Source organism: Sitophilus oryzae, unplaced genomic scaffold (assembly GCF_002938485.1).
Source record: "Sitophilus oryzae breed Bouriz unplaced genomic scaffold, Soryzae_2.0 scaffold_1494_pilon_pilon, whole genome shotgun sequence".
Lineage (NCBI taxonomy): Eukaryota > Metazoa > Arthropoda > Insecta > Coleoptera > Curculionidae > Sitophilus > Sitophilus oryzae.
This window is the reverse complement of record NW_022146163.1, coordinates 1,444,693-1,469,020: the sequence shown is the minus strand read 5'-3', so window position 1 is coordinate 1,469,020 and position 24,328 is coordinate 1,444,693. Positions and strand designations below refer to the sequence as shown.

The following is a 24,328-nucleotide window of genomic DNA, read 5'->3' as shown; positions in this document are numbered from 1 at the left end:
CCATACATTTTTTTGACGGACGGACTGAAGCGAACCGGAAACAGCGTTGTCAAATTCTTACATTTGTACCAGCTCTGTTAAAATTTTGCTGATATTTATTTATTCTTTCACCTCTTAATTAAATCTATTACCTTTTTCAAAAGATACAAATTGTTAAAATAAAACTTTCGTAATGATATAAATTGTACAATAAAAAGTATGGAACTGATACGGAACGGAAGCTTACGTATATCGTCAATAAAATAAAAAAACGGAACGGATATGGAATGGATATGGAATGGAAACGGAAGGTATAGTGAGAATCAACCTTTATAGTCATTTCCGTTGAAACAGTAAGTGGCCAAAAGCAATTGAATACGTCAATCAAGCCTATTTTATGTAATATTCTAACATACCAAATCCCGTTTTTATCTGAAAAATTAAATAAAAATATGGAGGTGAGCCACTTTTGAGACGCACCCGGTATAGTCACCTTAACAATTTTTTAAAAATAGCGAAAATCATATTCAACGATAGCTAAAAATATATATTTTCGTTTCAGAAATTCTTTCTAATTTGCAGAAAAGTATAGGTACAAGAAAACTAAACAAATATGTAATTATGTTTCGTATATTGTATAAAAATAGACTTTCCCGTATATCTTGTAAATAGGTACTCATTAAATGCATTGCTTATAATTACACTAAATTATTTTGGGTTTTAAGTAGATGAATAGTACCATAATATATAATTAAAACAATAACACAATTCCACCACTTAACAGGTAATTAAGGGTATTTATAACCTGTTTTACAACATTAGTTAATATAACAATAATAATATATAAATAAATTATCACTATACAAAATACTATATTATACGTTTCTTCAGTCTTACACAAAATCCATTTTTCGATTTCAGAACAGCTTCAGCTGATAGAATGACATTATGTTCTGGAATTGAGGGAAGAATTTCAAAATTCAGCAATAATTTGGCCAGCGTAGCTTTCATCTCGAGCATAGCGAATTTCTGACCTAAAAGACATAAATAAAAAAAGAATAAAAAATAAGCTTAATAACTGTATGCGCCTCTCATACGCCGCGGAGGTTCCAAGGAGAACGACAGTTTGTATTGAAATTAAATTTTCTGAGCATACGTAGGTTAATTCAGATCACTTTTTTAAAAACATTGAGATTTCTACAGGGTGTCCCCAAAAAAGTTACATTTCAAAGTTGTGTTTTTTGTAATGGAACATCCTCTATATTAATTGATTTTCGGATTCTGTGAGAAAAATAAAGGTGACTTTTATAAGAGAAGTATATGACTAAAATGTAAGGTTTTTGACATATTTAACATTTTCCAGAAATAAAGAACAATTTTTAAATTACAATAAAAGCTACCTAAATTGGAATTTACCCGATATAGCCTAATACGTAGTTAAATTAACTATTGACCTTTAAATCAACTTAAAACTTGATCCAAAAAGTTATACAGGGTGAGACAAAATTAATATTGAACATTGGTCACCTTTAAAAGCATGTTACTCTTTTTTTTTAAAAATGGAACCTCCAGTATATTATTCCGATATTCAATGGAGCATTCATGTCTCTTCAAAATACTATTAAGGTTGCCTACATTGTTATTATTTACATGATTTGATCTGAGAAGATCTTCATTATTTGATAAAATCTAGGTGGCTGGTGATATGTCTGACGTTACTTCAACATAGCTGTCTAGTTAGTCCAAATTTAACAACTAGTTATCATTTTGTGTCAATTAAATTAAAAAATATTCTTAGAAATTTGCCGAAAATGCAAACTTATCCTACATCAGAGAGAATTGATATGATTCTATTAGTTGGTAAATGCAGTGTGCATTCGCCAATTAATAGAATACTTAAATGCTCCTGATTTTATCTAGTCTTGGTTTGGTTTGACTGTGTTTACAAAACTCGACCAAATATTGTCGACAACATGAGAGAAATTATTGTAGCTGCTTTTTGAGGTAGAACTGTACATATGCCTTTTATAATGAAAAGATCCTTTTGAAAAGACAATCATTTTATGCAGTTAACAGGAAAGGAAGCATTTTGAGCATTTGATTTCATCTAGCTAATTTTTGTCACATAATTATAGGTTTATATCTAATTTTAATTCTGTAATAATTAAGATATGTTTTAAACGTGTTTCTTTTTATTACCGTTGAGTATTTTACTCTACAATCTTTAATTTTTGTTAAATTAACAAAAAGTATATCACAGCCACCTAGATTTTTTCAAATAATAAAGATCTACTGACGCAAAATCATAAAAATTAAAATATCTAGGAAAATCTTTGTATGAGGGGTAGGCAACCTTAATAATATTTGTAAATAAATTACCCACTGAATACCGGAATAATATACTGGATGTTCCGTTTAACATAAAGGAGTAACTTCCTTTTAAAAGTGACTAATGTTCCATATTAATTTTGTCTTACCCTGTATAACTTTTCTGGTCAAATATCAATTTGTTTTAACATACAACTGTTACTGTTTTGTCTGGTTAGGTAACTTTGTTTTACGAGTATAAACCCATTGACAAGATGGTTTACGTTTGAATTCTATTGTAATAATTCATTCTTACCAATACAATTTCTTGGTCCAGCGCTAAAGGGTAAGTACGAAAATGGTTTTACATCGGTATCCAAAAATCTGGTTGGAATAAATTTCTCAGGTTCCTTAAATACCTTCGGATCTCTGTTAATTGCGTAGGCACAGGTCAAGAGCGTTACGTCCTTGGGAATTACTTTGTTTTCTAAATTGATTTTTTAAATTATATTTAAAAAGAAAATAATATTGTTAAATCTAGCTAAACTTTATTACCGAAATTAGAATATACGAAAGCATAGAGCAGCTACGTAAGCATTGGGGAATATTTTAGCATATCTTTAGCAATGTCTAAATAAACACACATTTTCTGTAAATTTACACTTTTTCTGTGAATTTACACTTTTTTGTAAATTTACACTCTTTTGTAAATTTACAGTTTTTCTGTAAATTTACACTTGTTCTTTAAATTTACACATTTTCTATAAATTTACACTTATTTGTAAATTTACACTTTTTCTGTTATTTACGTTTTCTGTAAATTTACAAAAAAGTGTAAATTTACAGAAAATGTGTAAAATTAAAGAACAAGTGTAAATTTACAGAAAACGTAAATTAACAGAAAAAGTGTGAATTTATAGAAAAAGTGTAAATTAAAAAAAAGAAATCAAAAGTGTAAATTTACAGAAAATATGTAAATTTAAACAAAAGGTGTAAATTTACACTTGTTCCTTAAATTTACCCGTTTTCTGTAAATTTACACTTTTAATTTAAATTTATTTTTTTAATATACACCTTTTCTGTAAATTTATACATTTTTCTTTAATTTTACACTTTTTCTATAAATTACACTATACACATTATATTTTATTTTTTATATAAATTTACACATTATTTTCTATAAATTTACACGACTTTTTCTGTAAATTTAAATTTTTCTGTCAATTTACGTTTTTTGTAAATTTACACTTGTTTCTTAAATTTACACATTTTCTGTAAATGTACACTTTTTCTGTAAATTTACACTTTTTGTAAATTTACACTTTTTGTTTAAATTTACATATTTTCTGTAAATATACACTTTTGATTTAATGTTTCTTTTAAATTTACACTTTTTCTGTTAATTTGCGTTTTCTGTAAATTTACACTTGTTCTTTAAATATACACATTTTCTGTAAAATTTACAGTTTTTCTGTAAATTTACAGTTTTTTGTAAATTTACACTTTTTGTTTGAATTTACATATTTTCTGTAAATATACACTTTTGATTTAATTTTTCTTTTAAATTTACACTTTTTCTGTAAATTTACACTTTTTCTGTAAATTTACGCTTTTTCTGTTAATTTATTTTTTCTGTAAATTTACACTTGTTCCTTAAAATTATCCATTTTCTGTAAATTTACACTTTTAATTTGAATTATTTTTTTTTTGTAATATACACCTTTTCTGTAAATTTACACTTTTTTCTACTAATTTACACTTTTTCTATAAATTTCCACGTCTTCTGTAAACTTACATCTTTTTCTTTAAATTTACAGAAAAAATATAAATTTTACTGAAAATATTCTAAAATGTTGGCAGCCTCACACTTTCATAAGAATAAATATACCCAATAAAATATATTTTCTAATACATATCATAGAAAAACAAGATAATATAATATATGAAAAACATATTTTTAAACGAAAGATATTTACACTAAAATTATTATAAATAGCTAACCCAGAACCGTTAACAATTATTATTTTAATTGTATGATATTATATATATATTTATTTTTTTTTTAAATTTTGAAACTTCTGAACATCAAAAACCAGTTCAACAATATAAGCTATAAGTACCTTGAAATATAAAATCTTGTGAAGTATTTCTAGAGTAAAATGGTACCGTGGGATATAACCTTAAAGTTTCTTTGATTATCAGCTCAAGATACCTCATTTCTTGTAAATCTGCGTATGTAAATTTATCTTTGCCTTCGGATATTTCTTTTATCTCTTTGAATGCCTTCTCCTGCAAAGTAATATAATTGGAGATGTATTTTTATTTATAATAATTTTATAATTTACCTGTTCTTCTCGATTCTTCGATAAGCAGTGTATTGCAAAACACAGTCCCATTGAAGTTGTATCGTGACCCTGAAAAATTAAACATATATACAAGGTGTTTCAAAAAACATGTGCCATCTCTCGTGGGGAGATTACTCACTTAAAAATAAGATTTATTTTTCATATTAACATTGGTGCGATTCTGCGTTGTTTCGTAGCTACAGGGTGTTAAAGTCTTATTTAACTCTATATTTCGATTTATTATCATATTCTTTCAAGTACTTTTAGTGACTCGAATGAAATTTTGAGGGTAAAAGTTAGTAAAAAAAAGTGCTACATATTTTAATGCTAAAAAAGTGTCCATAAATTCATCAGAGACGTGCATACTGCATATGCGTGATCACTGGAATATTTTTCAAAAAAAAACATGTATACCACTAACTTTTTTTTCTTTTGTTGGCAATATTGTGTAGGCTGTTTAATGCCAATTAAAAGTTATCTCTCGATATTTTGTCATATTCGGCCTCCTTAATGAGATAAACGCAGTATTATTAGTTACAATTAATAAAATTAATAAATTATATATTGTACCTAATTTATTATTAAGTATTATTACTATTAGTCCAACCTTCAGCAATTTCAAATAAAAAAATAATGGTATTTAAGATAATTACAAAAAAAATAATTTTAAAAAGTTTTACATCCTGTAAATCTAAAACTATTCATTTCTATACCCATGTTTATAGGAACTTTTTTTAATATTTTTTGATGAGGATTTTTTTTTATATCTTGAGGATATAATTTTATTTGAGCAACTTAGTGATATTATTTTTTAAAGGTGGCTATTACACTTGGATCCAGGCAAATTAATAAAATTGCGTTTATCTCATCAAAGAGACCGAAATCGACAAAATATCAAGAGACAACTTGTAATAGGCATTATACTGCTTCCACTATTTCGCTAACAAGAGAAAAAAAGTCAGTGGCGTACATGCTTTTTTTAGAAAAAACATTCCAGTGATAACCCGTATGTACGTTAACACCCTGTAGCTGAGAAACAAAGCAGAATCGGACCTATATTGATATGAAAAATAAATCTTATTTTTACGTGAGGTATCTTCCCACGAGAAATGGTACATGTTTTTTGAAACACCCTGTATAAAAAGTCAGTGGCATTAACATTCACAATACTGAGGTAAAATATAGCCTTAGACTCCAAGAGGGATACAAATGTATATATCTATTTTTTGGCAATTGGCTCTATTTATTCCTAATACCCTACTATACAGGGTTGTTCACCACATACGACGGGGAGTATTGTAGCTAAACTCTTAGATTTTTGCAAATTGTAAGTTTTGAGTTCGTTGAAGGACTATTAGAGCTACAATTTAAAAATATTTTTACAAGATACAGAGTGGCCCAAATAAATAAAAAAATATCAAAGTTGTATTTTTTTAAATGGGACACCCTGTATATTATTACATTTTTAGTTTCTACGACTAAAATAAAGATAAATTTGATTAGGTTTACCGCATTTTAATCTTACCGTTTTTGAAATATTTAGGTTTTTGTCAAAATACAGTAATAATGTTAATGCTTTATTTCTCCAGGCGTATTTAAGTTTTTAAAACCAAATATTGTACTGAAGTATTTCTATTTACTAAATTTTGTGTTGCAATAATAAAAATTATACTATTTTATACAGAGTGTTTAAAAAATTATTTTAAATAATAACTAGCTATAAACGGTAATAACTTCTTTATTTTAAATGGAACACCCTATATATATTTTATGAGAATCAGATGCACAATTTAATTGTCTATCAAATTGTATTTTATCATTTTTTACCTATGTCTTCAGGTTTTCGTAGAAAATGCATTTTCTTATAATTTAGACCTCAATTATCAATATACCCATGGAATATTGACATTTTTGATTATTTTTAAAGATGTCACAAATTTTTAAAGGGTACAATATTACAAGGGTACTAATATTGTCGATATAGTTCGTTTATGTCATTAAAAAAAATTGTGTAAATATTTGTAAAAAGAGGACCAATTAATATGATTCCAGTATTCAAACTACATTAATTGACTGTTTGCGTTGATTAATAATAATTGCTACAAATACCAAAAATCTTAATTTTGTATGTGTATTAGACGGTGTGGTAAAATGAACACCTTAAAAATTTTATTTCATTTTTTGACGGATGCTTATTTATAACAACAGAGACGTTCGTTTTCTGTTGTTATAATTTTCTGATTCCAAATCCACATTTATTTAGGAGAATTCATTAACTAATACAATTAAATATGTAATTAATTAATATTTTGGCGGAAATAATGGTGGTATATTTAATTAATGGTATACTCTTTTAAGATTTAAATAGTTTTATTTTTGTATACCAATAGGCTGGTAATATTATCGTTTTTAGCACCTGTACATTTGTTGCCTTAAAAACAATCTAAAATGCCAATATTCCATGGGTATATATTGATAAATGAGGTCTAAATTATAAAAAAATGCATTTTCTATGAAAACTTGAAGGGATAGGTAAAAATGGTATAATACAATTTGCTAGAAAATTAAATTGTGCATCTGATTCTCCTAAAATATACAGGGTGTTATATTTAAATTAAACAACTTATTGCCGTTTAAAGCTAGAAATTATTTAAAATAAATTTTTAGACACTCTCTATGAGGTAGTATTATTTTTATTATTGCAATACAATAACTGATCAATAATTATACTTCGGTAAATATTTAGTATTAAAAACTTTGATACCCTTGGAGAAATGAAGCCTTAAAATTTTTACTGCAATTTCACAAAATTGAAAATATTTCAAAAACGGTAAGGTTTAAGGGTAATAAACCTTAATCAAATTTACCTTTATTTTAATCATAGAAACCAAAAATGTAATAATATACAGGGTGTTCCATTTAAAAAAATATACAACTTTGATATTTTTATTCATTCGAGACACTCTGTATCTTGTAAAAATATTTTTAAATTGTAGCTCTAATAGTCCTTCAACGAACCCAAAAGTTACAATTTGTAAAAATCTAATTGTTTAGCTACAATACTCCGTGTCGTATGTGAACAACCCTGTATATTATAATATAAACCCTAATAATAGTACTTACAGCAAACATAATGGTATCAACTTGTTCCCGAATGAACTTCTCTGAGAGAGGCTCCCCATTCTGGTCTTTGTACGTCAAAAGAAGATCCAAAAATGCGTTTTTCTTTTTCCGTCCTGTATCATCATCCTTATCCTCTTTGATTCCATTCTGTCGACTACTTTTCTTGCTTTTGATGACCTTATCGGACATCGAATGCAAATATCGCACGTAAGCCTTTTCTTTGTAATAACTTGGTGTAAGCATATAGAGCCAGTCTTTGGTTTTTAACGGATTGAAGGCCCGGTCCACCACGATATTGCACATAGAGTCGACAGATTTGACGTAGGTCGATTGGGAATTTTTTTGAGCTTCTACTTCAATGCCCATAGATGATTCTACAAAACAAAGTGGCTAACTGAGTATAATTCACAATGTCACTAGTGATGAGCGAGGCTGGTCTTGGTCTTGTTACACCTGCAAGACCAAGACCGACAGTACAAGACTTACGCAAGACTAGCACCAGGCATGTAAGACTCTTGCGGTCTTGCGTTTTTGTATGAAATGCATTTTCATCTAAATTTTTTTATTTAAAGTATCGATTTGTCTTAAAATAGTCATAGTCAAATCAGTGGGGGGCCATTATAGGCCTCTGCCATAGAAAAGGTGGTGTAGTAGTAATTTTTTAATATGTTGTTAAAGTTTAGGTCTTGATGAAAAATCCAAGTTTTCGACCTTGGAGTGCGACCGCTCGAGCCGCCATCTTGAATTAAAGATACAAAAAACTGTATTTTTCAAAATATATCCGCAGCGGTTAATTTTACGATCAAAATGTTGGAATAAAAGTTAGATATCGATATTTTTTTGATCAAGTATCAAGTATAACAGCAGGCTGCTATTACTGTCAACCAGGCGGAAAAAGATACTGATGTGTTGATTGCCAGAACAGCGATTTCCTTGTGCCCAAAATTTGATGTTGTTTTCGTAGTTTGCGAAGACGATGACCTTCTCGTTTTTCTGACAGCATTGGCACTGTCTCAAGGAAACATCTACCTCCGCAAACCAGGAAAAGGCAAAATTGCTGAAAGAATATATTCAGCTAATAGTTTAAAACATAAAAAAGTAGCTGAGAACATTTTGTTTCTCCAAGCTTTTAGTGGCTGTGACACGACATCGTCAATCTTCAACCAAGGAAAAATGAAGTTTTGTTTGCTTCTCCAGAAAACAGCAGGACTCAGTGACAACATTGGCATTTTTAAACATCAGAATGCACACCAGAGGACATCGCAGATACTGGAGCACGCTTTCTCGTTGCTTTGTATGGTGGCAACTTGGAAGACGACACCTTAGAAGAAATCCGCTACCAACGTTTTGTAGATCAACTACAAAAAGTAAATCCAATCTTGCTTCATTGCCACCAACGAAGGATGCTGCGCGGTATCATTCTTTCAGGACATATCATCATGTCCAGAAATGGTATGGAATCGAGAAAAAACGTGAAGACTGGGGCTGGAAACTGGGCAGCAATGGGCTTGTTTCACTCACCATGACAAAACAAGCAGCACCCGACAACTTATTGAAATTCACTTCATGCACTTGTAGAAAAGGATGCGGCGCAGTATGTGGTTGCAGGAAAGCTGGGTTGAAGTGTTCCGTTGTATGTGGCTTCTGCAGTGGTCAGTCATGCGAAAATGTCCCGGAGATTCACATCGACATTGAGGACAAAGATGACCAAGACTTAACAATGGAAGAGCAATATATTCCCATAAGCACCGATTACGATGACACCGAAAACAATACTCAAAACGTTATTAATAAACGACCCGGACCATCAAAGAAAAGAAAACGCTAATAAATCGCCAAGGCACTACCTTATTTTTCATTTCTATATGAAGGTTATAACATATTTTTTTCGCTCCGTGGCACCGTGGCACCGTGGCACTACCTCACCAGCCGCTGCTGTTTATACCTATGTAAAAAATAGCGAGAATTTCGGAAAAATTACAAAATTGGGGATTTTTTCTATTTTTTTTTGGAAAATATGTTCAACTTTTCGTCACTGTACCTTCTATCCAAGATGGCGCGGCGGCTCGAGCGGTCCCATCCCAAGGTCAAACACTTGGATTTTTTGTCAAGACCCAAACCTTAACAGCATATAAAAAAATTACTACTACACCACCTTTTGTATGGCAAAACACCCCACTGACTGGACTATCAACGTTGTTTAATTTATACCATCGATGACAGGTGTTGATAATTTCGATTCCAAATATCTCGAGAACCATTACTCGTAGCGATTTTTACCAAGAGATCTTTTTTACGTAAAAAACGTCGCAAATGTATATATTTTTACTCAGTAGTTTTATACAGGTACGGATGAAAAGTTATTACTCTTCAAACCAGTTAAAAAATATGCAGGTGGTGCCCTCTACAAGTAGAAATCATATTGACACCAAAATCAAATTTCTCATGTCAAAAAACTCCCAGACACCAATTTTCATCCAAATATTGACTTTACTTCAGAAATTATTTAGAAAAAATCGAAATAAAAATGAAACTTCTACACACTGTATCTCCGAAACTAAGCATTTTAGGACATACATTTATACAAACTTTTTTACTTATTTTTATCTGCAGAATATGCTGCCGAAGTTTACGGAATAGAGTTCGGACCACCCTGTATAATGGATTTATTAGCAGAATTTCGAAAAAAATGATTTAATTTTTTTTTCCTATAATTAAAAGAGAGAAGCAATAAGGTTATGTTAACATCCCAGCAAAATTCAGACAGAATAATCATTAAAATAATGTAAATATTTTGGTCCTAAAATAGCATTTCAATTTCAATGAGTTTATTTAACCATGCACATGCACATTATTCAATGCACTTTGTTATGTCCCAGACGGCAAAATAACCATGACCTACAATCGTAATAACGAACATTACGTAAGGACCTTGGTCTCGTATTTACTTCTTCTTTAAATTACCTGCATTTTAACAACCACCAAAATGCAGCGAAACTTTTGAAGTAAACTAAACCTAAATATGGATATAAATAAAATGTATTTTTAATTTTGACTAAAAGTGTATATTTTTATGACAATGGGCAAATAGCTAATCAGTGGCGGCCTAGGGGGGGGGGCGGAAAGGGCGGTCCGCGCCGTGCCCCATATTTTAGGGGGCCTCCGAATCTTAATAAGTAATTTTTTATTCAACTGGCAAAGAAGGCCAATATGTGTTCAGTAGTTATAAAGCAGTTTGTAGGTGGAGTATGCAAACCATACGTATACGCCAACTATTAACAGTATAAATGAAAGCAGATATTTACTTAATTGTCAATTATCAGGCCCCAGTAATTGTCAATTGCATTTTCTATTTGGGTAATTAAATCAAGGAGTAATTTTCTTTGTTTAAAATATCGAATAATTATTATTTTCTATATATTTTGAGACTGAATTTATTTATTTTAGCTTTTAAGTTATTTTTCAATGGTTTCAATATTTATGTTTACTGAATAAACATTTTAAATTAGAACCAATGCACAGCATAACTTGTATTCTAGCTTAATTACTGATGATGAGCAGTGAAGTCTTTAGTATAACGGGAGCCACGGGCCTGAGACAACGAAGGGGCCCCTCGGATTTTGGGGGACTTACAAAATCGCGATATTTTGTCGCGGTATTTCCCTGAAAGCATTTTTAAGAAAGAAATATTTAAAATTTTTGGACGAAAAATACTACCTGTCAAAAAAATTTGTACAGCCTTAAAGTAAAATTTAGGGATTTTCACAGCCCCTGTGACGTAAAGAAAAGACATGGGGCTATCTATTTCAAAAATTAAATTGTTCAAATGTCATATAATAATGGCGGTAGCTGTCATGGAATTGAGCGATTAAAAAATTATCATAAATAATTTTTTTTCAAATGGAAACCTACTTTTTTTATTTCACTAGTGAAAAGGTTTTCCAATTCGTTACCTTTTAACTAGACATATTCCTATACCTAAAATAAATCGTTTTTAAGTTATTTAAGATTTAGTTTGAAAACGTATATTTTTCTTGATGTGATCTAGCTTTCTTTGATATTAAGTGTCAAACAGTCAGACAATTTATTTCCATCTGTCAGAAAATGAATTATTTGAATTTCCTATATTATAACTATACAGCTGCTTAAAAGTTTAAAAAGTGTATTTATATAAACATAAAAGAAGAATGAAATTATTGGGCAAACCTACAGTAAGATTAGTCATGAAACATAGCTAAAATACGACTACCCATACATGTTTCATGGCTAATCTTACTGTAGGTTTGCCCAATAATTTCATTCTTCTTTTTTATTATAGTCCCCACGATAACATCTTTTGTTTATATAAATATATCTCTTATTTTCGTTCTTTAGTGATATCTAATAGTTAATATTTTAATAATATACCGTAAGATCGAAAAAAAAAACAGCGCAAAGTTAGCTTGGAAACGATTATCGATATCATAGGCTTCTGGTTAAAATCAAGAAACATATATGCTTTAAAATCTAAAATAACTTAAAAACGATTTATTTTAGGTACAGGAACATGTATAGTCAAAAAGTAACAAATTTTAAAAACGAAAGTAACGAAAGCCTTTTCACGAGTGAAATAAACAAGTGGATTTCCATTTGAAAAAAAAAATGATTTATGATAATTTTTTAATCGCTCAATTCCATGGCAGCTGCGGCCATTATTATATGACATTCGAACAATTTAATTTTTGACATAAATATCCACATGTCTTCTCTTTATACAGTGGCTGTGGCAATCACTAAATTTGACATTTAGGCTATATACATATTTTTGACAGGCAGTTTTTTTCCTCCAAAAATTATAAATATTGTTTATTCTCAAAAACGGTTAACGGTAGATATAGAGTGTTTAATATCAAAATTCACTCAAATTTTACAGAAAATTTAAGTATGTAATAAAAAATGGGGTCACCCATTTAAAATAAGAAAGTTGCTGTCAACTTCCGGTACCACCGAAAGTGCCGCCATATTGAAAATATTTTTAATCGATAGATCTCATTGTGAAACAATGATATTGTCAAGGTGTATTACTAGTTGCATAACTGCATACTGCTAAAATCGCAACGTCCATTGAGGAACCTGGCGCATTCGCCAGAAAGTAAAGAAAATTATAGAATTCTTTAGAAAAATCTAGAAACAACCGCCAGGGGGTATATAAGGCCCGCGCTTTGACAGTTGGACAAGTTTGAAGTTTGAAGTCTAAAGTCTGAAGATAGTCTGAAGTTTGATAATACCGCGAAATACCGTTAGAGTAATAGTAGTTGCATAAGTTGTGTTGTAAATAGTATAAGTTGTGTGTACAGAGTGAAACAAATAAAAAAGTATTTTATCGTGAGTTTAAATAGTGGACCCACGGAATCCGTAACAATTGGTGTCAGAAGTGGGATTCAAGAGGATTTTAAGAAGAAAGTAAGTGGATTGGAAGATTTTTAGACCGAATTAGAGTATTTTTATGGTTGGTACAAGAGAGCAAGCGAAGAAAATGGAAGAAGTAAGCAAATTATTGGGCGATTTTATGGAGAATATGAGAAGAGAGAAAGCTGAAGAACAGGACCGGCTTGAGAAAATTTTTGAAGATTTGAAAATTCAACGACAACAAGTAAAACAAGAAGAACAAGAAAGACTACGTAAAGTTAAGGAAGAGGAAAAATTACAACGACAACAAGAAAAACAAGAAGAACAGGACCGGCTTGGGAAAATTCTGGAAGGCTTAGAGGCGCGTTATCAGAAAGAAAGACAAGAGGAACAGGACCGGCTCGAGAAAATTTTACAAGGTTTTGAAGTGCGTCGACAAGAAGAAAAACTTGAAGAGCAGGACCGTATCAAGAAAAGTTTTGAAAAAATGGAAAAAAAGCAACAATCAATGTTGGAAGTACGTTGCCAGGAACAACAGAACCACTTCCAAAAAGCTGTAGAAGATCTGGAGGAGCGCCTTCAGCAGAAGATAGAAAAATTAGAGATGGACCTACAGAAGACCAAGGTACAAGTAAGGACACCTGGCGTTCATGGAACTGCGAACCTCAAGGCCCCGACCTACGATGGGCAAACCACCTGGACGATGTACCACCGCCAGTTTGAAGCAGCGGCTGCTGCCAATGGATGGACTGACCAGGAGAAAGCAGCGGCACTTGTCATCGCGCTGCGTGGCCCTGCCCTGGAACTCCTGCAAACTATTCCTGCAGCCCAACAACAGGAATACCAAACTTTGGTCGCTGCACTGGACAGAAGATATGGCGACCAACATCGACGCCAACTTTACCAGGCACAGATCAAGACACGCCTGCAGAGGTCCGGAGAGAGTCTGCAGGAATTTGAAGCAGACTTACGTCGCCTGGTACACCTAGCGTATCCAGAAGCACCGGAAGGATTTAGGGAAGAACTGGCTGCTCAGTGCTTTATCAGCGGACTGAGGGACAACGAATTGCAGAGGGCGCTGCAAATATCCCGATTTTCTACCAGCAGCGAAGCACTGGTCAGGGCGCTAGAAATTGAAGCTGCTTTTAGCGCCATCCCTAGACCGAAGATAAGATCGGTAACGGTCGAGCAACAGCCCGGAAGTTCTCACATACGTTTGGAGGAGATGTTTAGTAAACTATGTGAGTTACTAGTGAACAAGAGTAGCAACAACACCTAGACAGAGAACCAAAGAAGATTCCAGGATATGAGGTGCTATAGATGTGGCAGGAATGGCCACATCAAACGGGATTGCCGCGTCCAAATGCGATTCCGTTTACCATCGAGAGAACATAGGCACCAGGAAATCAACACTAATGAGCGAGTACTGGCTGAAGAAAACAGAGCCCCTAGGATGTTTTCCATTAGGAGTCTAGGAAAAACCACTGACAGTTTGGTGATCAACGGGAAGGTCAATGGTAGAAGAATTCGAATGACTGTGGACACAGGCGCTATGGTATCGTTGGTGCGGACTAACTCAGTGCAAGGATTGAAGATGATGCCTCTTAGAAGAAGAGTGTATTTACCTACAGTTACGAGGGAAATGGCGGTTGTACGGGGAGAGGCTTTCATGGAATTGGAGTTAGGGAATTTGAAGTTTCGGCATAGCGTTTTAGTGGCAGACATTGAAGATGATTTTATCATGGGTATGGATGTGATCAGTCAACATGGTTTTTCGTTTGATCACCATAGAAACATCCTGAAAATCGGAAATGAGGAATTTTCTGTATCTAAAGAGAAGAGACCAGGAAATATGGAAGAAAGATCATCGAAAATTGTGATGATACCTGGTGATACCAGGAAGACTGTGTTCGGGAAACTGGAGAAAACCGCTGGGTGCCGTGTAGGACGGGTACAAATTATCGACAACGACCTAGATCGACGACGAGCTACCTTGGACAAGAAAATGAAACATCGCGAAAGCACTATCAGGATAAGGAGTTTTAAACTTGGAACCGATGAACAGTGGACGACGACACAATTGAGGAAAGATCAAATGGAAGATCCAGACATCGGAGCAATACTACGGCTCAAGGAAGGTAACGGCGAGAGACCACCGTGGCAGGATATTGCGGACAGAGGGCTCGTTTTCAAAGCTCTCTGGGCTCAGTGGAATTCACTGGTTATTGAGAATGGATTGTTAAAGCGCACATGGGAAAGTGCGGATGGCAGCACAGTAACAACTCAGTTACTGGTACCAAGGAAGAAAGTTACCCAGGTATTGGAAGAAATTCACGGTGGTAAAACTGGAGCCCATCTTGGGGTAAACAAGACCTTGAGCAAGCTGAGAGATCGCTTTTACTGGGTGGATTATTGCGAAGATGTCAAGAAATGGTGTCGACAATGTAAAATTTGTGCAGCCAGCCAAGGACCAAGCACTCGATCTAGGGGAAAAATGAAACAATATAACGTTGGACTGCCATTCGAAAGAATCGCTGTTGACATTGCAGGCCCATTCCCTGAAACGCACAAGGGCAACAAGTACGTTTTAGTGGCGATGGATTATTTCAGTAAATGGCCAGAAGTTTTTGCCATTCCAAACCAAGAAGCATCGACTGTAGCTGAAGTATTAGTCATAATGTCTTCAGTAGATTTGGAATTCCTTTAGAGCTTCACACTGACCAAGGAAGGAACTTCGAGTCAAGACTGTTCCAGAAGATGTGTGATCTGCTTGGTATTCACAAGACTAGGACAACAGCTTTACATCCGCAGTCTGATGGGATGGTCGAGAGATTCAATAAGACCATTGAAGAACATCTCTCGAAAATGGTGGATGAACATCAAAGAGATTGGGATCAGCATATACCACTATTCCTAATGGCATATAGAAGTGCAATTCACAACACCACCGGACTTTCACCATCGAAGATTTTATTTGGTCGAGAATTACGGTTGCCTTGTGACTTGGTGTTCGGATCACCAGACGACGGCACCACAAACGTAGAGGACTACGCGGATGAACTGAAGGAAAGGTTAATGAAAATTCATAAGACCGTTAAATGTAAGATTGCGCTAGCCAGTGATCGGATGAAAGCTCGTTACGACCTCAGAGTTAATTCTACGGGATTTCAACAGGACGATAGGGTATGGTTGTATAACCCACAGCGCAAGAAAGGAAGGTCACCAAAGTTAACTCCAGCATGGGAAGGTCCTTATACTGTCATCAAGAGGATAAATGATGTTGTGTACCGGATTCAACGCAGCCCTGGAAGTAAGATGAAAGTAGTTCATCTGGATCGATTGAAGAGATACCAGACAGGAAACCTTGATCGGGACGATCAAATTTGAGAAGGGGGCAATGTCAAGGTGTATTACTGGTTGCATAACTGCATACTGCTAAAATCGCAACGTGCATTGAGGAACCTGGCGCATTCGCCAGAAAGTAAAGAAAATTATAGAATTCTTTAGAAAAATCTAGAAACAACCGCCAGGGGGTATATAAGGCCCGCGCTTTGACAGTTGGACAAGTTTGAAGTTTGAAGTCTAAAGTCTGAAGATAGTCTGAAGTTTGATAATACCGCGAAATACCGTTAGAGTAATAGTAGTTGCATAAGTTGTGTTGTAAATAGTATAAGTTGTGTGTACAGAGTGAAACAAATAAATTCGTTAAGTATTTTATCGTGAGTTTAAATAGTGGACCCACGGAATCCGTAACAATATGCACAAAATCTCGTATCTAGATATTGTAGTTTTCTAGAAACTTCTAACGCAGGCTCAGCCTGGGACACTCTGTATAAATACTTGAATTTTGTCAACCATTATACATACGTCATTCAATTTTTACAAAATGTGAATAGAAATATATCATTATCTAAACAGACCGGGGCCACATTTTAGCTTCGCCGCCGCCCCGGGACCCCGACAGGCTTAGTCCGCCACTGTAGCTAATAATTTATAATTAAATTATATTAACAATTTGTGTCAAGTGTATATTGTATTAATTTATTAAAGTTTATATCATTAAAAATACGCAATAGTCTAATGACTGTAATTTAAAATAAGAAATATATCTAACTAACGAAAAATTATAATCAAAAGATATTTTTTATTTAGAGTAATAATTGACATTTCTACTATTTTACCGAACCATTCCGTACTTAACCAATATATTTCAGTAGTTTGCCAACTTGGTTTACACTGGAATACAACCACATACAGTTTATTCTACTAAAGGTACGTCCATAGTGCACCGGCTTGCCGCTTAAAGGTTGATTCTCACTATACCTCCCGTATCAGCTACTTTCCGTTTCCCTTCCGTTTGCATAAAATATGATATCATGTAAATGAATGGAACAATGCACACTATCCGTTCCGTTTCCTTTCCTTTCCATATCCTTTCCTTCCATACATTTTTTTTTTTTGGCGGACGGACTAAAGCGTATCGGAAACAGCGTTGTCAAGCTCTTACATTTGTACCAGCTCTGTTAACATTTTGCTATTTATTTATTCTTTCACCTCTTAATTAAATCTATTACCTTTTTCAAAAGATACAAATTTTTAAAATAAAACTTTCGTAAGAATACAATCAAAAATACCGAAAGGATATGAAAGGGAAAAAGAAGGTATAGTGAGAATCAACCTTTAAGCGGCAAGCCGGTGTACTATCGACGTACTCAACACCCAGAATATTAAAATTAGCAAGGAAACAAAATACAAGGTATAGCGTGAGTCAGCTAGAAGGATTTATAAGTTAGGCAAACACGACCGTCTTACTTGTAAACATATATTAAATACTGAATATATTATTAACTTATATATCTTAGCGTGAAAGCAGAAATATTTATGTGTAATTTGATGGTCCTTGAATAAAATACCACTTAAAATTAATGATACTGAATTAAAATTAGTAAACAAACATAATGTAAACAATACATAGAACAAAATTATGCCAAATTCTTCCAGAATCATATTTTTTAATTAAATATCTTAGAAGTATCTTCTTAATTAAATAAGAAGATATTATAGAGTCTAAGTATTTTTTGCCATTCAAAATTATTATTTAAGTATGTACAGGGTGGTCGAAATTGGTATATTTTAACAGAGAAAACATATTTCCTGACTAGATAGAAAAAATCCAATATACAGTTCATACCAAATAAACTTTTAGTCGCGTGATTAAGCTTAATCGACACAGCGCCAGCGTTACCCACTTTTATATATATTCTTTTAATCAAAATATTTTAGGAAACAAAATTATAAATATATAAACAGTTATTATTTACATCAACAAAACTCACCTTCTAAACAGCACTTAATGGACATAAAGAGCCATTACTACCGCTTTCCCGTTCAAAATATTCTAATAAAGTTTTTTACGGCTATTAGGGTCTGCCAGTAAACATTGTCAGGCTTAAAGTATCATAAAACTATTTATTTAAACCAAAAACTCGTAATACACAACTAAAGTGTCAAAACGGATGACAATGTCAGGAAATAAATAAATAAATGCACAATAAATTGACATTTTTACAGCAGAGCTGCCACCTGAATCCCCAGCGCAAAATTTAAATTCCAGTTAAGGTTGTCGCCCACTAGACCGCGGCGCGACGCGGCGCTGCGCCATGTGGAAATTTCTTTTGTCTGCTTGCCATGTATTTAAATGGACCAACGCACATTAGAGCGCAGAAGCGCGCCGCGGGATTTCCGTCAAGAAGTCGGAAGACTTCTCTAGCAACTTTTTTCCGTCTCCCGCGTTTCGGCGCGTTGCAGTGTGCGTACTCACAAGGGAAATAATTTTGCATTCGAGTCTTTTCAGTTGGCTTTTTGACTAGGAACTAGTGATATGTATCAATGGCAAAATTGTATTTTTAAAGGTAAATTAGGCAAATCGATTTTCATAAAGGAATATGATATTTTTTTTAGTCTTCCCTCACTAGAGACAGATGGACGAAATGCCTTTCTATCAAAGATTTAATATAATTGAGGGGTGTAGAGGCAAAACTGGCAATCTCCACTTTTTAACAAAAGTGGCAATCTCCAATTTTTAAATTCTAATTACCTAAATATATAAAAAAGATCAGGGTTTTTTTGACCACATAACTAATATACACATATTGACATTAATCGCTTGTCAATACTTTCACTGTCAAATGAGATACGGGCTAATAACTTTTTGAATTCTCGACGATTTTGAAAATTGCCCGAACTTTTTTATTTCACGGACAAATAAAATTCTGTAAAAACGTTCATAAGGCACTTTTTTAAGCACAATCCAGTGCCGTAGTCAGTTTTTTTTCTTTTAATTATTATATTTTTTCTATTTTAATCAGATCACCTATTCATTGACCTCTCCTTAGTCACTTCAGATATAAATAAATATAGGTACTTGCTATAATAAATAAATATAAATGCACGTGGAAAAAAAACAGTAATGATTAACATTGACATTCTAGTCAACATACCTGTTGAACGTACACGTGTCGCATTAATTAAGAGCTTTTGTAGACGGAAAACAAACATAGAATAATTACTTTATTTACAAGATTTGGTTGAAGAATTGTTTGCTATTCAAATCGCACATTTCTTAAAATAATAGTCTAGTCAAATTGTATTAAAAAAATTCTTTTGTAGGAAAATTTGGGGTCGTTCTGATTTATTTTATTTTATATATTTTTAGGGTGCTGAGTTCGAATCCGAGATGTGCAAGATGGAGAAAAATGCAAAAAAGTGAAAAAAACGGATTTTTTACGGTTTATTATTTATAACTTTAAAAATATCAACTTTTTGTAAATAATCTTTCTATTAAAAATTAACGTAGGTACAAACAATTTACTATAATTTTTGTTATTTAATTTTTTTTTCTCTGAAAAACTCTTCGGGCTCAATAGTCAATTGAAAATTAGTGTTTTTTGGTTGTTTGTAAATACCTTCTTTTTGTACTTCAAAACTCTTAATGTATTACTAAACTTTAATGTCTGGTATGTTTTTTAGTTTCCAGTTGAATGTCATATAGATAGCGAATTCAACAATTATATCAACTCCGATAATAAAAAATTGACTTTACATTATATTTAAATTGTAAATATAAGTACAGCTCTAGTTACAGATGAAAAAAGCCACTCTCACTTGTTAAAAAAGATGTGTATGAATAATATAGAGTGCATTATGTATTAGCATTCTTAAACTATCAAATTTAAAAATAAAATGAAAAAGTAAAACCTCTTGGGATAATGAACATCTCTGTACAGATATAAAACAGAAGTATATTTACAATCCAACCACACTTTTCCAACGAATGGCCATCGTAAAATAATTAGTACTTGCGTTTCAAAGTTAGTTCCAATTCTCTTTTCTCTTATCGCTTTTGATGGCTACTCTGAGAAGATTGTGGAAACCCGAGGGCATAGAAAAATAGACAAAAATTAAAAGAAAGCAATCTGCAACATTGGCAACATTGTATCACATCAAGCTGAGGAGAATGCCGATCTCAGAAGAACCGATGACAGGAGAAATCAAATTTCTCACTCAAAAAACTCCCAAACGCCTATTTTAATTCAAATATCGAGAATAGTTCAGAAGTTAATTGGAAAAAAATCAAAATAAAACTAAAATTTACACACCCTGTATCTCTGAAACGAAGCATTTTAAGACATATCTATACTAACTGTTTTACTTATTTTTATCTGAAGAATATGCTGCCAGTTTCCTGAATTCAATTCGGTCCACCCTGTATAATTCTAACAGCATTGCACATGTTAGTAGACCGAATTTTGAAAAAAGAAGTTATCTATGTCATTATTAATTGTAGGTACCTACCGCAAATAACATCCAAAGCATAATTTTTAATATATGAGTATATATTGACACTATCCTTGCCTACTTCTTTTTCTAATAATTCGATCAGAATTAACGTTGGCTTGTCAAACTTTGTCACAATTTCTTCCAACACCGAAAAATGGAAAGCTGGTGATAATATCTTGCGACCGTTCTTCCATGTTGCACCTAAATTAAAAATTTGAAAAATTAAATGATTGTTTTTGGACATGTTATGTTGGCTAATACTCATAGATAAGTTATAAAGAACAAATAGAAAACAAATTTCTTGCAGTATAGGTATAAAATAAAATTATATAAGGATCCTTGCCACTTAACTGCTTATATAGAAATTTAATTCTACACTGTGTTTGTCATATGTGGATCAACCTGCTCTCACTACCGGTTTCGGAGCCCTACTCCATCATCAGGTGAGCTTCGGCAGATTCACAAAATGACAACCACAGCGCAAAGATAGTTAATTCCGACTTGTCGGAAAGTGTCGGTTAGATATTAAGTCCCGAACGGGAGATAGCGGCCTGCGTGCAATGAAGCGGCCCAAGCTCACCTCATGAGGGAGTAGGGCTCCGAAACCGGTAGTGAGAGCAGGTTGATCCACATTATGACAAAAACAGCGTAGAATTAAATTTCTATATAAGCAGTTAAGTGGCAAGAATCCTTATATAATTTTGTTATAAAGAACAAAAGATTTTTAAACCTAGTCCTGCAAACCTAAAATCAATAAAAGCAGTCTTTAACTTCTTGTGTAGAAAGCCCTGGGACTGTATGATGAGTTATGATTCAAGAAAGGGGGACACAATGGATCTGTAAGGTCGAAGTGATTAACCCCCCTCCCACTCATTCTAAATTCTAAAAAAAAATTCTAACTTCTTGTAAAAAAAATCCATAAGAGAATGATCCACTCCCTAATACAAGAAGAGAGACCTATATTCTATTAAATAAATTAAACAAAAAATCATCTTACCAGTAGATATTAAAATGCCATCTTCCAGCCAGTTATGCAAAAATTTGTAGTCCAGACTTTTCTCTATGAGAGTGTTGGATGAGAGGAGCCATTCCACGAAATTGTAATTCGATATCAGTATCATCGGTCTATACAAGAGCTCGACGTAACAAAGACCATCATTTTCCAGAAGAACTTCTTGCATTCGTGTCAGCGATTCTAAAATAACATATAAACTGTTTTTATAATATACGTCCAGTTATAATAGAAATTAGATTAAATACAGTGTATTGGGAATCCCATTTTTGTGTGTTTGGGACATCCTGTACTCTTTAATGTTATACTGTCTGTTGGATTATGATGTTTTAGTAACGTTCTGATGTTCTTTTCAAATATGGAATTGTCAAAAAAGAAAAAAAATTGGTTAAAAACGGTATATACATAATGTGGTTAAAATCTGGAGTGAATTTATAGTTATTTTTTATACAAGGCGATAAAATAGTATTTTATCGTCGACCGAAAAGATTAATTCACGAGCGATAAAATCACGAGTGAATTAATTTCGGGAGACGATTATGCAATTTTATCGTCGTGTATACAACAATATTTTTTCCATAGCGAGTTACGTTTTAAAAAATATTCAGAAATTATTATTTCAAGGAATTTATTACACGTAGAAAAAATATTGTGCTGGGTTGGCGTTGGTTTCTATGTAATTTGACAAATAAATAAAGCTGTCTCTTTAGTTGTCAGTTTTGAGTCAATATTTTTTAATTCTCTTTCGTGTCGATTGCTTATTGAATAGGAGCCAGAAATGATTCAAAACGAAATAAGTAAATTACCAACAGATATTCAGGCTAAGGCGACAAACGCCATATCCAAACTGCTTCCATTTAAACCTCGAATAACTTATGAAAAGGAATACAAAAATTTTTGTATTTTTTAAAAAAGCATTTTAAAAACGTGCGAGAAGAAATAAAGTTTTTAACCTATCCTCGCTGTTAAAGTCTCTAATCATCATCTAATCGTTTAATCTACCCTTGCGGTTAAATTACTATTTTATCAACTATTTTTGATAGATATAAAACCAAAAACTATATTAATACTTAACTATATTTTCTTGCATGCCAAAGATAATAGAATACCTAAATCCGCGAAGGAGAACTCACATATTCTTATACAAGATTTTTTTTATGGCGCGACCAACGTTGCAATATTTAAAAAGGAATATCTCTTGTTTTTTCAGTGCAACACCCTATATATTATTTTTCTTTCAGATGCATAATTAAAACATTAATATTTTATGTATTTAAAGATTTATTAAATGTTTAACGGTTTTGCAGATATTTGTGTTCTTTAAAATGACATAATATGCACAAAAGAAAGGCAGTTGCTGATATAATAAATGGTTGAAAAACCTCATCATTTTAAAGCCTTTGTTATCTGTTAATTAAATTGTCTTATTTTTAGAAGGTATTTAATTTTAATCTCTAATCACTGTTGTCTGTATGCACAAGCTTATATATTTAATCGTCAATATAACCTATAGAGCAAAAAACGCATATTCGCAAATCATGTTGATATCTAAACTTATATTTTTAACAAATTGAAAATTTCGATAGAAATATTTTTATTCGATGTTTTTTATTTAGAAGATAAGAAATATTATGTGATGGTGATATTTTATACCTATTTATTATGTGATATTTTTATACCTATTTATCTCATCCTAAATTATGTTTTATCGACGATATGTAAACATAATTTAAGTATTTACAAATATAAATAACATAAAAAAGATGTCATAAAATGTTGGTTTTATAAAAATTTTGCAGTCCTAATTTTCTTTTCAGAATGCATATTTAGGAACACAGAATAGGGTTCTACAGATAAATGTATAAATTATTTTGGGGTAGCCTTTTAATTGTTTTCTTACTTCTGCAGAAAACATTTATAGAATTGTTGTATAAACATTCTAAGATGTCTTACAGAACTTTTAAAACAATGGTTACAAAACAATCCTATAAAATTTCTGTACCAGTTCGAAACTGCTGTCTTAGAGTACCTACTGGTATAGCAAAAGGACTACAAAAGAACTTTTAGTTTAATATTCTTAAAGTGTGCATAAACTTTTCATTATGCAATTATTTTGTTGCATGGTACTATATTTAAAAATGTTTAAATCGTTTTAGTATTTCTGTTTGGTATAACTATAAACAAAACTATAACGCTGCACTACTACCTGGTCGGAAATTAAAATGGACACCCTAAAACAATAAAATATAATCTGAAAAGTCATTACACATTTTTATAAGTTGGTTTGTGGAGTCAAGAAAGACAATTTTAATGCGAAACAAGTTTTATGGTGAAA

General features: G+C 32.4%; 1 protein-coding gene across 1 annotated transcript in view; it reads right to left on the bottom strand.

Annotated features, from left to right (window-relative positions):
- Positions 1-591: 591 nt before the first annotated feature.
- LOC115877484 (cytochrome P450 4c3-like) overlaps positions 592-24,328 on the bottom strand; it is a 30,695-nt gene continuing 6,958 nt past the window's right edge. The window contains exons 2-8 of the mRNA XM_030893661.1: positions 21,979-22,176; positions 20,997-21,182; positions 7,755-8,128; positions 4,632-4,700; positions 4,407-4,575; positions 2,603-2,773; positions 592-1,013 (exon numbers count right to left, since the gene is read on the bottom strand). Of these exons, the coding sequence (XP_030749521.1) occupies positions 850-1,013; positions 2,603-2,773; positions 4,407-4,575; positions 4,632-4,700; positions 7,755-8,128; positions 20,997-21,182; positions 21,979-22,176 (1,331 nt within the window). The 3' untranslated portion in view covers positions 592-849. The remainder of the gene's footprint in view (positions 1,014-2,602; positions 2,774-4,406; positions 4,576-4,631; positions 4,701-7,754; positions 8,129-20,996; positions 21,183-21,978; positions 22,177-24,328) is intronic.